The sequence below is a fragment of the Triturus cristatus genome, chromosome 3_1 (assembly GCF_964204655.1).
Source record: "Triturus cristatus chromosome 3_1, aTriCri1.1, whole genome shotgun sequence".
In the NCBI taxonomy this organism is placed as follows: domain Eukaryota; kingdom Metazoa; phylum Chordata; class Amphibia; order Caudata; family Salamandridae; genus Triturus; species Triturus cristatus.
The window spans coordinates 949111125-949125609 of NC_140583.1; the positions used below are offsets into that span (position 1 = coordinate 949111125).

The 14485-nt window shown below is 47.2% G+C and overlaps 1 protein-coding gene across 4 annotated transcripts in view; it reads left to right on the plus strand.

Moving 5' to 3' along the window:
• Nucleotides 1-14485, plus strand: part of PRPF40A (pre-mRNA processing factor 40A) — an 827412-nt gene that overhangs the window by 342524 nt on the left and 470403 nt on the right. For all 4 annotated transcript variants that reach the window (XM_085645530.1, XM_085645532.1, XM_085645531.1 and 1 more), the window contains exon 15: nt 11357-11465. In XM_085645530.1, the coding sequence (XP_085501656.1) occupies nt 11357-11465 (109 nt within the window). The remainder of the gene's footprint in view (nt 1-11356; nt 11466-14485) is intronic.

Genomic DNA, 14485 nt, shown 5'->3' on the forward strand with positions numbered 1-14485 from the left:
CAGGCCTCTTCTTGCTGCAGTGAGTGTTTAATTAATCTACAAATCCTGGCATGTCTGAATCACAGAAGAAAGCCCTTTTTAGGGCTTGCTCTTCATGTGGGAAGAAGAGGCTTCATGTGGACGACAAGCATGAACTATGCTTGTATTGCCTTTATCCGGACCACGTCCCTAAGGACTGTAAAATATGTAGGTCTTTCCCACATAAGACCTTGAGAGACAGGGAGGGCCGCCTGCTTATCTGGCTGGACAGGCTCAAGGACAGAGACAGTGTGGTTTCCTCAGAGGCGAGCTTTTCCGGAACCTCTGAAGTCTCCCTGAAGAGGCCGAGAATGACATCTCCTGGCCCCTCAGACGCTCCTCCTATGAAGACACACAAGAAGTCTTCAGAGGCAAGATCTTAAAAATCTTCAGTGTCTGACAAGGTCTCTCTCACTTTCAAGAAGCCTACTCGGTCGGCCACAAAAATTGCGACACCATCCTCGGCGCAAAAAAGGCCATCAGGACATGTCTCCACAGCGACGATGACCATGTCCACATCCACAGCGGCGTCGGTCCTCTCGTCGACGACGACCCCTTCATCATCGTCAGCAGGTACCCCTATCTCGTCCATTATACTGTTAAAGCCGTCGTCTAAAACATCGTCGACGACGAAGATGGTCCCGTCGACGACTACCTCGTCGATGAGGAGCCCTCCGTCGACGGAAGAGTCGATGACTAGGATGTCGATGACGAGCGCGTCGACGACGAAGGCATCGTCGACGAAGATGTTGACGAAGATGTCGATGACCAAGGCATCGTCGACGAAGGCGTCGACGACGACTGAATCGTCTACGACCGCATCGTCGACGAAGACTTCGTCGAAGAGAAAAATATCGTCGATGGGGACACCGTTGGTGACAGCCATACCGTCGACGACGGAGCCGTCGACGGGAACGTCGTCGTCGTCCATGGGACGGAAAACCGCGGAGGTCTCTGTGCAAGGATCTGCCCCTGGCAAACTGTCCAGACCACAGATTACACCGGAAACGACATCTCCAAGCAAGGTTCAAACCAATTTGCCTATGGAGATTCTGCAGAGTGAAGAGTCTGAAGAGGAGCTCTTTGAACAGGCTACTTCCCCTTCTGAACTGTATGTCAAATGCCAAGCACGGACGAGGAGCAGGAAGATACAAGCGCGCAGGAGCGCCCCGTCCAGGAGCAGGTTCGCACGGAGGTCACTCCAATGGTATGCCTTCCTCTGGCAATAGTTAAGGACCTCAAGTTCCTTATCAGGGACTACAAACAACGTTTCCCGGAACCGCCAAGGCTGGATACAGGGGTCCCAGTGCCAACTACAAACCCACCAACGACAGCCCCAAGGCAATCACGGCCGGTTACGCAGGTCTGCCACGAGAAACCGCCACCTCAGGTGATAGTCATCGGATGAGGAGGCTGAGGATATAGAGGAAGGAGAGGTCCAGGGAGACCAATCGGACCAGGATGTGGAGGAGGAGTATGTAGCATCTTCACCACCTTCCCCACAACCGCGCCAAGCTGATTCACCGCCAGTGGATATTGGTGGTTTTCATAAGGTAGTTGAACGGGCTGCGGCGCGGTTCCCTATGGTCATGGAGTCGGCGGAGACGGAGTGCTTCCTCCATGACTTTAAGGAGCAGACGAAGAAAACGACCAAATCGATCCCTATCATCGACTTTCTCTGAGAACAGGGAAAGAAGCTAATGCTGACGCCGGCTTCTGTTCCTGCGGTTGTTCCACGCCTGGATAAGAAGTATAAAGCTCCGTCCACGGCACCAGCTTGCCTGACTGGCCACCCGAAGCCGGATTCGGTCGTGACCCAAGCGGCCCAGAAAAATTCTCGAAATCCCTCCTCGCCTCTGTCAGCACCACCGGACAAGGAGGGCAGAAAATTAGACACTATAGGCAAAAGGTTTTCGACCACTTCGGCAATGACCATCAAGGTGGCCAATTCCATAGCCCTTTTAGGGCGTTATAACCGCCAACTTTGGGAGGATATAGCCCCATATTTAGCAGAACTTCCGAGCGCGGTTCAGGACGAGGTGAAGGCACTACTTTCCGAGGGCCAGACCTCTGCGGCCGAGATCATCGACTGCGCCATAGACGTGGCCATGACAGGTTTTCGTCAACTGGCTGGGGCTGCAGTCCTGCGCCGCCAAGGATGGCTCAAGGCGACATCGTTCAGGCAGGAAGTGCAGACGAAGGTGCTGGATATGCCCTTCGACGGACAGCATCTATTTGGAGATAAAATTGACGAGGCGCTCCAAGCCATTAAAAAGGACACTGACACGGCTAGAGCGCTTGGAACCTTGCAGGCAAGGAATCAGTCCTTTCGGGGCAACAAATCTAGAGGCCAGTCCTCCTACAGAGGATCCTTCCAGAATAGGTCCTCGTATTCCTTCCAGAATAAGACCAGTACCAGCAAAAGCAACAACAGGGTCGACAGTCATCTTACGGAAGATCTAACTTCAAGGGTAAGAACCAAAAGAGGGGCACTGGCGGACGCCAGTGACCGCTTACTCCAGCCAGTCCAGCTACCATCTCCTTCACAAATTGGAGGAAAATTGACCCATTTCCTGAAAAATTGGCGCATAATCACCTCAGATCGTTGGGTGCTCCAACTCCTCAGATTCGGCCATGCCCTAGAATTTACCACCATCCCGCCTGCAACCCCTCCCCGCAGGTTTCCACACAGGCATCTGCGGCTGCTGCTCCGAGAAATATCGGAGATGTTGAGGAAAGGAGCGATCGAGCGAGTTCCATCGGCTCAGAGGGAGAAAGGATTCTACTCCCGCTTCTTTCTGATACGCAAGAAAGAAAAGTGGAGGCCCATTCTAGATCTCAGGGCACTCAACTCTTTCCTGAAGAGTCAGTCGTTCAGGATGGTGACGCTCCAAGAAATCCTAGGCATTCTAGAGGAAGGAGATTTCATGACATCCTTGGATCTTCAGGATGCCTACTATCACATCCCGATACTCAGGGGGCACAGAAAGTTTCTACGTTTCGAGGTGGCAGGACAGCACTACCAATTCAAGGTCCTTCCGTTTGGCCTCAAATCCGCTCCGCGGATTTTCACCAAGTGCCTTTCTCCTGTGGCAGCTTTCCTACGTCAAATGGGTCACCAAGTTTTCCCCTACCTAGACGACTGGCTGGTCAAGGCGCCCACGGCTGTAGGCGCAACCAAATCCTCCAACGCTTGTACCAATCTTTTCCAACATCTAGGATTGACTCTCAATCTTCAAAAATCACATATGTCCCCAACAAGAAGCATCACCTTCCTCGGGGCGACCTTGAATACGGAATGCGCAAGAGCATTTCCTTCAGACGAAAGAAAAAACAGGATCATATCGCTGGTCACGGCGGTGGCATCAAGGAAGTCCCTAAGAGTTCGCACCTTCAAATCACTCCTGGGAATGATGTCTTCTTGTATAATACTCATCCCTCACTGCAGGCTGCGGATGCGTCCATTGCAGGAAGCTCTCACGAACCAGTGGACTCAGAGTACAGGTTCGTTCGAGGACATTATGAGCATAACACCGCAAATATCCAAAAGCCTCGAGTGGTGGAAGGATTGCAGAAACCTGTCGAGGGGACTACCGTTCCTGCTTCCAGCAGCGCCACTGGTGATCACCACCGATGCATCTCTAGCGGGCTGGGGAGCTGTCCTTCAGGACCTCCGAGTAAGTGGCAAATGGTCAGATCAGGAGCAACGCCTCCATATCAATCTGCTGGAGTTGAGGGCTGTGTACCTAGCGCTGCAAGCCTTTTTACCACGCATCCAGAACTCCCATGTGCTCGTCAGAACGGACAACACCACGACGATGCACTATCTGAACAAGCAGGGAGGAACGCGTTCGCTCACTCTATCGCACGAATCGCAAAAGATCTGGAACTGGCTTGTTCTCCAGGGGATCACCCTCAGGGCGGACTACGTCCCAGGAAAGGACAACACCATTGCGGACGCCCTAAGCAGGCAGAAATCCCTCTCCCACGAATGGGAGCTCAACGAGAGTGCACTAACACACGTATTCTCGGAATGGGGGGTCCCAGGAATCGACTTGTTCGCCACCAGGGAGAACGCCAAATGCCCAAGCTACGCAAGCTGGCATCCCCAACCGGAGTCGCTCGGAAATGCCTTTTCCATAGGCTGGTTCAGCGTATTTGCGTACGCTTTTCCACCGTTCCCGATGATTCCCAGGGTCCTCAGGAAGATGAAGGCGGAGCCCTGTACCCTAATCCTGATTGCCCCGTACTGGCCGAGGCAGCACTGGTTCTCGGACCTTCATCGCCTCTCCATCAGGACACCGATTCGTCTAACACAGCACCCGAACCTGCTGACAATGTCCAACGGGCAGGTGCAATTCCCGAACCTGCAATCGCTCAGGTTATCGGCCTGGCTCCTGAGCACAGAGAGTTCTGCCATTTGAACATCCCGCAGGAATGCAGGGACGTGCTAGCAAGAGCAAGGGCGGACAGTACCAACAAAACCTACACTCTCAAATGGAAGCGCTTCTGCGTATGGTGCTCGGAGAAGGGCCTGAGACCACTTCATATCACGCCTGAACAGATATTGCCATATCTCCTGCTCTTGGCACAGTCCGGATTAGCGCATGCATCCATAAAGGTGCATCTGGCGGCAATTTCACGTTTTACCAGGACTTTCAAAGGCCCGTCTCTCTGGTCCAGTAGACTTATTAAACAGTTCCTTAAGGGTCTTTATAGGTCCTTTCCAAGACCTCGACGGGTCCCGCCCACATGGCACCTAAACTTGGTCCTTAACCAACTCATGAAGCACCCCTTTGAGCCCATTCACCGAGCTTCCATCAAGTACATCTCATGGAAAACGGCTCTGTTACTCGCTCTAACATCTACCAGGAGGGTCAGCGAGTTGCAAGCTCTCTCCATTCAGGAACCCTTCATGCAGTTCAAACAGGACAGGGTGGTGCTGAGGACAAATCCCAAGTTCATACCGAAAGTGCCTTTAGACTTTCACCTCAACGAGCCGGTGGTCCTACGTTCCTTCTTCGCTAACCCTACCACGGCAGCAGAAAGGACGCTCCACTCTCTGGATCTCAAACGGTGTCTTAAGTTTTATATAGACAAGACAAAAACCTTCAGAAAGTAATCGCAGTTATTTGTGGCCTACAGCAGGCCAAGGTTGGGTATGCCTCTAACAAAACAGAGCATTTCAAGGTGGATCTCTTCTGCAATAGCATTCTGCCATGAAGGGGCAGGACGGCCTTTGCGAGACAGGGTGGAAGCACACTCCACCAGAGCGATGTCCACATCAGCAGCGCTGTTCGCTGGAGTGCCGATTTTGGACATCTGTAGAGCGGCGACGTGGAAGTCACCGCATACCTTCTCCAGACACTACTGCCTGGATGCCGAACTTACGAAGGATGCGGCAGTGGGCCAGGCGGTGCTTCGCCATCTGTTCCAGTGAGGTGAGCCTTCCAACATCCCGCCATCCTGGTATGCACATTCTTTACTGTTTTACTGTTTTGATGTATGCCAATGTTTCGAACTGTTATGATAATACTGTATTATCTCAAATACCTTTATGGCATGTTACATCAGAAATGTGCATAATGTATTGCTAACTACTCTGATTCAGGCATGTGAATCTATGAAAGACACCCCTAATACTGGATAAGAAACGCGTTACTTACCTGTAACAGCAGTTATCCAGTATTGGTGTCTTTCATAGATTCACATGCAACCCTCCCGCCTCCCCTGGAAGGACTCACGCCTCTCTCTAACTATATTACGCCTACCTAGCTTGGTGCGTACGAAAATCTGAGGGACTGAGGCTCCTGCCAGGAAGGTTCTAGAGGGAGGTGATAGCTGATTGGCTGACTCTAAGAGTTTGGTCCTTTTTACATAAGGACTAGGATAGGCTGCTAAGGGGGAGGCCCTTAGGCCTATTTTTCTCTATGTATGTCTATAGGACATTACTTTTTTATGTACCGGAGGCTCCCGTCTCGACGACGGGGAATGATTCAGGCATGTGAATCTATGAAAGACACCAATACTGGATAACTGCTGTTACAGGTAAGTAACACGTTTCTTGTCAATTTTTTCGGGATCAAACTAATCACGCCGTAAATCGGCTGCGGATCCTGAAGTGTAGTCTCTCACATTATGCTCATACAGCTGAGTCAAGCAAGGGTGTGCTGTTCATATTAGTAAAATTCGCCTGGAGCGATGGGGATAAAGCTTTACTGGAAATTGAGAAAATGGAGGCAGAAATTGAGAAAGAAGAGGACAAGAAGAAAATCGAATAACTTAAGGAACAGATGAAGAAAAGACTTGTAAAATATGAAGCTAAAATCAAACAAAGGAAGCAGGAGAAGTTCGGGCGGGATGAAGGTGATTATGCCCAGGGGTGAGTGCTCACGTTTGCGAAAAAATTCGAAGGTTCACGCAAGGAATTGAAAGCAAGTGAAAATATACCCACAACAACAAGAGTTGAGACCTCGGAGTCTGAAGTTACTGGTGGGGAATCTTCAGACGATGGTGGAAGTAACCGAATGATGGTGAAGACCCCTTTTCAAGAGGAATTTCATATTATGAGACAAACGTGGCTAAGAGGGGGCAAGAGTAGACCACCGGAGGCAGAAAAAGAAAAACAAGGAGGGGTGGCTGGAGCAGGCGGATCAAACGCTCCAACCAGAGCAACCCGCAACAGGAAGGGGAAGAAATTGATCTAGATAATTTAACTATCATCAATCTGACACCGAAAACCCTCACAGATACAGAACAGCAAGTATTAAGATTAAGATTGGGACTTACTTTCTGCCCTACAAATAAATTAGAATATGCTCAAACCCGCATTGACCTTTTCAAACTGACCCGCAAGTCAAAACTTCACAAGTATTTCAAGTCCAAACCTAACTTTCTCAAACAAAGGAAACAATCGAGTAAATCAAGAACAACGGATGCTCTAACTGGTGAAGACCTGGCGGCCTTAGAAATCATGGAATCACTGAGATTAGACAATCAAGATGAAAATACCCAAAAGGGGATCAAGTACAAAGGACGTTACAACTAGGATTTGATCAAGAAAAAGATGTGTGATTTTAAACCAACTTCACAATTCTTGCCTCAGTTACCCCCAGATGCTATTGATGTATTCGCAGAGGCAGTCAATAAAGATCTCCTATTATTGCGAGGTAAACAATCAAGATTGCAAAAAACTCAAAATATAACTAAAGAACAACAGGAGGCTATTGAAAATCTAAGTAAGGACAATACGATCATTTGTAAACCCTCCGATAAAGAGGGCAACATAGTCCTACAAACTAGAGAGAATTATAGCGCTGAAGCACTAAGTCAATTGTCTGATAATAATTGCTATCAGAAGATCTCTAAAGACATGTATCTTGACAGCATACAAAGATACCATGAGTTGATTAAGTTCTGGTTTGACAAATCTATGCTTGATATGGAAGAATATTTATTCCTTCGATGCTTCAATCCAGTGGTACCTACTTTTTATCATATTCCTAAAATACATAAAAACAGTGCAAAACCACCAGGGAGACCAATTGTCTCTTCACAGGGTGGACTTGCGGAACATTTATCTTTCATTGACTTTTTTCTTTTCCCTTTGGTTAAGACTTTGCCCGCATATATTAGAGACTCACAGGATTTCCTTATGCACATTGAGAAACAGCAATGGAACCCAGAGTACAAATTAATTGTACTAGATATAACAAGTCTATATACTCGGATCCAGCATGAACATGGTCTTGAAGCAGTGGCACATTTCTTGAAGAAGAAACCTTTGAAGTTCACTGAACATAATAAAATGATTCTTCAATTCACAGAATTCTGTTTAAAAAATGACATTTTTGTCTTTGGCGAGGATTTTTACTGTCAGATCTCCGGTACGGCGATGGACACCAGGTTCACCCCCAGCTACGCAAATTTATTCGTGGGCTGGTGGGAGGAGCAGGTGTCCAGAACGCCTGGTGATATCAATATGGGAAGAGTTATCTCCTGGTATCGTTGTATAGATCTATGTATAATCTGGGATGGATCAGTGGAATTGGCCAAAGAATTTATCAGGAATTTGAATAGGAATGTAGTGAATTTGGACTTTAGTGGTGAATTCAGTTCTGAAACAGTGAATTTTTTGGAACTTAAAGTGAGTGTTACTGATCACAAATTACATGTGTCACTGTATCGTAAACCAACGGCTGGAAATTCGCTATTGGATGCGGCAAGTAACCATCCACCAAGGCTGGTTAAGAGCATCCCCTATGGGGAGTTTTTGAGATTGAAACGTAATAGCACTAGGGAAGTGGATTTTGAAGAAGCTGCACAAGCCAGTGTTATTAGATTTTTGATCAGAGGTTACAATAGGGATCTCATGGACGTAACCCTTAATAAGGTTAGGAATATGTCCAGAGAATGCCTTCTTACCAAAGAGAAAAAGACGAAAGATGAGATGGGGCAAGTAAATTTAGGATGATAACTACCTTTTCAAGCGATGCCAATGAATTGAGAACTATTATGAGTAAAAATTGGCATATCTTGAACAGATAACATCATAGGTCCGGACATCCCACCGACCCCTTTACTTAGTTTTAGAAAGGCTAGATCACTAAAAGATAGTCTTGTCCAAAGCCATTTATACATCAAACCTAATACAGGGGGGACCTTAAGGGAGCTTAAAGGTTTTTACCCTTGTGGTAAATGTAAAGCCTGTGTGAGTAGCAAAAGGACACTTGCATATCAGGTAACCGGTCTTACCAGTAACCCAATTTTCTCCCATAGGAAATCATTGAAAGTTTTTCTGTGAAATTTCTTCTAAGTGTCAATTTCTGCAATCTTTAAATATTCTTTGAAAATCGTATAATATCTGAAAACATAATTACTTACCTGTTTTGGATAAATGTCCCAGTACTGAGTCTAGGCACCCAGTACTGGATTACAAAAGTAACAAGAACATACTATACCTGCAACTTGAATTTTCTGCCATAGGGAATCATTGACTGTTTTCTATGAAATATTTTCAAAGTGTCCACTTTTAAAATAGCAAAATAGTCTAAAAATCACAGTAATTAAGTTGACTTTTATCACTTGATTCCAAGTACTGACCCAGGACTGAATCTAGGATCCAGTCCTGGAATTCCAAAAGTAATCCTAAAAATAATCTGTGGCAAATAACTTGAAACTTCCATTGATCTCAATGCATTATTGTGTTTAGAATTGTGTTGCCTATTGCAACCACTTGTAACTTGCTACAAAAGTCAATTGCATATTGCAAAAGTATTTATATAAAGCATGTCATTCTGAGAAAGTATATTTTAATACCTATTGTTGGTTCTAAAATAAAACAAGCAAATATTTTTTTATATATAAACCATTGGCCTAGTGTTCAGTTATTGAGTGTGTGAGACCATTTGCTGGCTGAGTGTGTGCAACAAATGCTTTACACTGTCCTCTGATACTGCCTTACTGCTCGAAAAAGCTACCACTTTAGAGAGTAAGGTTATATCTAACTTTAGCCTCTGCCAAACCCTTGGGGACTGTGGACTCTGTACACCCTGTACCTATTTGGGAACAGTATATACAGAGCCACTTTATCACATCAGTAAGGTCGGGACAGGCCGGTAGGGCTGGGGCCAAGTCAGTTGGTGTCCTACTCCTTGTTTCTGCCTGTCTGAGGAGGCAACGTTCAGAGATGCCCCTGAATACTAAATTTAGGAACGTTACAGGTCTGGACCAATGGTCCCCTTCCTTGGGGTGGGTACACCCCCTATTATGCTCCCCTCCAGTGGGAGGGGGCTTCAGCCTCTCTCTGGTTGGCTGGGTCCCCCCAGCTTCAAAATGGCAGGGACTGAGAGTTTTTCTTCACCTCGCCTCCCCACCTGAGTGATGGGGTTGACAAAGCTGGGCACACCTCTCATCCGGACTTTGTTTTCCTGCCAATTCTCCCGCCCAAAGTGGGGGGTCAGTTGCTGGGAGCAGCAACTGGCTGGGGAGCTCACAAAGGCAGCAAGCGAACCCTGACCATCCTGGGGTAGGAGGCTTGGCACCTCTGACCAGGATGTGATTTGTTTCAGGACCCAGAGAGCGGCAGGCTCTTAACTCAGGGGTCCAGAAACATGTCTTGTTGTGGCAGGTGGTGAGGACACTAGACTTAGGTTGTTTTTCAGGTGGCATCTCTAAGATGCCCTCTGAGTGCACTTTAAATTAAATCCCAAACTGGCATCAGTGTGGGTTTAATGTGCTGAGCAGTTTGATACCAAACTTCCCAGTTTTCAGTAAGGCCATTATGGTGCTGTGGAGTTCGTAATGACAAAGTCCCATCTCCATTTACTCTTTTTGGCATTACTGCACTTACAATGTCTAAGAATCGGTTTAGACACTGTAGGGGTGCAGGGCTCATGCACCTGTACGCTCACCTCTGGTATAGTGCACCCAGCTAGAGGGCTGGCTTACCTTGCCAAGGTAGTGGATTGTTGGCATGGCACATAGGGATGTGTTCTATGTCGACTGTGTGAGAGAGAAAGAGCAGGAGAAAGAGCAGGGAGGGGAGAGAGGAGGAGAGGGGGAGAGGGGGAGAGGGAGAGAGGGGGAGAGGGGGAGAGGGGGAGAGGAGGGAGAGGGAGAAAAAAAGGCACCGGGTCTCTAAGGGTGGACCTATAAGTGCAGCAGCCCTTAGAGGCCTTCCCTTGTCACACTGCCCTTGGTACCTAGGGTACCTTTACAAGGGATTTACATGTGGCCAGAGAATTGCCATTTGGGTTTTGCAGCAGTACAGTTTAAGGAAAGTACATAGGCCCTGGGTACCTGGTCGGCAGGAACCCAGGGCACACTCAAAGTACATCAACATTAGGCAAAAAGTGGGGGGCAACCATGCACAAAGGCACTTTCCTACAAATATCAATTGAAGTTTTGTCATATCTCTGCGAAAAGGTTTGGGAATTTCTATGATGTGCCAAACCAAATCCTTATCGGTAAGCAGTCTGTCAATAAAATGCATAGTTAGTTTGGTAGTGTCACGTTTGCATCTTATGGTAATCCGGTGCTCCATTACCCTAGTGTGTACGCTTATCGTCATCCCTATGTATATATTAGATTACAGGGGCATGTAATGTATACCTTATTCTTTGAATTGATGTTAGTAGATTGTTTTAATTTCCATGGTCGCGTTAAACCCAAATGTATCTCGGTTACTCTCCTCTTAAAAACACAAACCCTGCAACTACCAAAAGGAGATAGCCCTATTGGAACATTATCCTAAAACCATCTTTTTGCATGAAATAAATTGATATGCTAAGTGTCAGTATCACATAAAGACAACTTAGGTAAACTGTTTGCATTATAGGAAAGCTGAACAAATGTATGGAGAGATGGAGGTATGGAATGCGATATCAGAGCGGGATCGTCTTGAAATATATGAAGATGTTTTGTTCTTCTTGGCTAAACGTGAGAAGGTGAGTTTTTTTCCTTAATGCATGTATTACATTAATTTGAATATTGTCTGTTTACCTGCTGTGATGAAAGGAGTTCTATATCATAGTTTTAAATTTCAGTTTTTAACACTTGGGAAATTCTTGTCCTACATATGACTATCATCTTCCAATAACTGCAAGGATACATTTTCCATACTAATTTACTCCTGCAGCTTAGCAGTATCCCAACGCTAGAACTAAGAAAATGTTACTTATAATCTATCTTGGATGTGTATTTCAACATTTGCTTGATTCTTTCAATCTAATCCAAGCCAAACTTTTCTTTTTTTTTTTTTTTACTGTTGGAACGAAACATCTGTTTCTCCAGTATTTAATCTTTTATAGTCACATGCTTGAATCATTCCTGTCGTTGTAGTGGAAGTCTCACTATATCCTTATAAAAGAAGTAGATAATACTGTCATAGGCTACAATGGAATGAACAGTCACTGCAGTAGCCTATGTACTTTCTCTTGTAAAAAAAAGAACCAAACTTAAGTAACAGTCTATCAGGCGACAGCACCCTGTAGAATACTGGCACGAGAGGCTGAGTTCCTCAGATTTTCTACTGCACGTCATGTGACAGGGAGTCTCCCTGAGCTCTGCTCAGTTTTTTCTTTCAAAACTACCAGCTATCGTCTACAAAATGTCGAATTCTTCAAAGATTGGTCTTTTCAGGTCATGTGGAATATGCGGTAAGAAGAGGCTCCATACTGAAGATCCCCTTCAGAACTGTATGTTTGAGGCATATGAGCTACAGATATCACACTATGCATAGATCTCCATCTGGTGTTGGGCCCGGATGTTGGAACTTGTTTTTGTCTTTGAAAAGCCTTTGGAAGTCACAAGATAGGTGACTCCTCCTTTGGACAATAGTGCGCATGGGCATCGGCTCCATCTTCAGATTGTTTTTTTCCAGCATCGGGCTCGGATGTGTTTATCGCGCTCCAGTTCGGTGTCGTTACCGATCCAACTTTCGACGCACCATCCTCACCCTTTCTCCGGTATTGTCTTGATCGCAATCCCTAGTCATCGTGCATCTCTTCAATTTCGAAGTCCTGGATTCTGGTCGTCGGCGAAGGCCTTCGGGCCTACTTAGGCCATTCCATCTGGCTCATGGAAAGGACTCCTTTTAAGAAGTGTCCTTAATGTGGGTCGATGTTTTCACACACAAACCTTCATGAGGTGTGTAGCCTCTGCCACTCACCAGAACACAAGGCCAAAGACTGTCCAGCTTGTGCCTCTTTGCGCTCCAAGAAGACCATCCGGAATCATCGAGCCCGAAGAACAATGGATCGCTTGTCTGCACCCATTTCCGATTACATCTTCCAGGAGTGAGTCTATGTACCAGAACGGGAGCAAATCGAAGAAGGCCCCGTCAGCGCCTCCAAAGCCGATGACTCAGACCTCGAGGATATCACTCCTGGGCAGCGGGTCGTAAGTAGTGACGTCGACCCCGACCCCCTTCCACCCGCACCTAAAAAAGCTTTGGTGGCACCTTCACCTTCGGGCCCAGGTGCACACTGAGACGGTACTTCTCACGCCCCGCCTTCGGGCCCAGCAAAGAAGTCCACAACGAAGCCTTCAGGCCACTCGGGCTCGAGTCAGCCTACCGCCTGTGCCCAAACCCAAGCCCTGGCACCGAAAAAGAGACCTTCCTCCATATCCGTGCCAACCGCTGCCTCCACATCCACGCTCTCGGCACCCAAAACTACCGGCACCGGCCCCTCAACTCTGAAGAAGCAGTCGGAACCGAGCAAAAAGACGCTACCGAAGACTTCCCATTCGCAGACTTCGTAACTGAAAACCCCATCGGAACCTAAGAAAACATTGGAACCGAAAAAAGCATCGGAACCAAAAAAACAACCGGTTCCACAAACTCCTGCAGAGGCTACAAAAGCTCATGCTTCAAAGACTAAGTCCACTCCAGAATCGGTGCCACGCAAGCCTTTGGAACCGAAAAAATGGGGCCGAAACATCAGCCTCCAACAGAAGAGCTTTTTAAACCAGATCCCACCCAAAAACTCTTCTAAAAGACCCAAAGACTGGCCAACTGACTCTCAGTTCTAAAAAGAGACCACTGGACACGCCTCCACCGGCTCCACCACCTAAGAAAAGAGACATTGCGACATCGCCTCTCAGAATCCCTTCTCCACCTCCTCCTCCTCCACCACCACACCACTCTCCGACACCATCTCCTCCACCAGTGGACAATGATGACACCTCTGATGACACAGGGGAGGGGGCGTAGGACGAACCACTAGGGGACACTAGTCCACCTTATACCCCAGACCCCTGGGACGATTACAACACACCAGATGTCCCTAACGTACCACAGGACGACATCTACCCCTCTAGACCTTCCTATCCAGAGGATGCCATAGGTTTCAACCAGCTCGTTCACAGAGCTGCATAATACCACAGAGTTGCCTTACACACAGACCCTGCGGAAGAAGAATTCTTAATGGACACTTTTGACACTTCACAAAAGTCCACCTCTGTTTTTCGTATGATAAAAGGGTCATCAAACATGCACCTGAGGTGTTCGAAGATCCTGTGAGGGCTAGGGTTATAAACCCCAGGATAGAGAAAAAATATAAAGCTGCCCCAGCAGACCCTATTTACATTAAAGGCCAGATACCATTGGACTCCTTAGTGGTCTCCAATGCCAGAAAAAGGGTAACTCGCAAACCTCAGGCGACGCTCCTCCTCCCGACAAGGAGTCAAAACTCTTGGACGCCTCTGGTAAGCGTACAGCGTCGCAAGCGGCTAATAGATGGTGCATCACCAATACTCAAGCTCTATTAGCCAGATATAATAGAGCACACTATGATGAGTTAGTCCCTATTGCAACACCTCCCTGATAAGTACAAAACTAAGGCCAACTACCTCATACAGGAGGGTAAAATAATCACAAACACCTCCATTCGTTGCGCTCTAGACGTGGCAGACACCACCTTCAGGGCTATCAACACAAGTGTCCTCCTGCGTAGGCATGCATGGC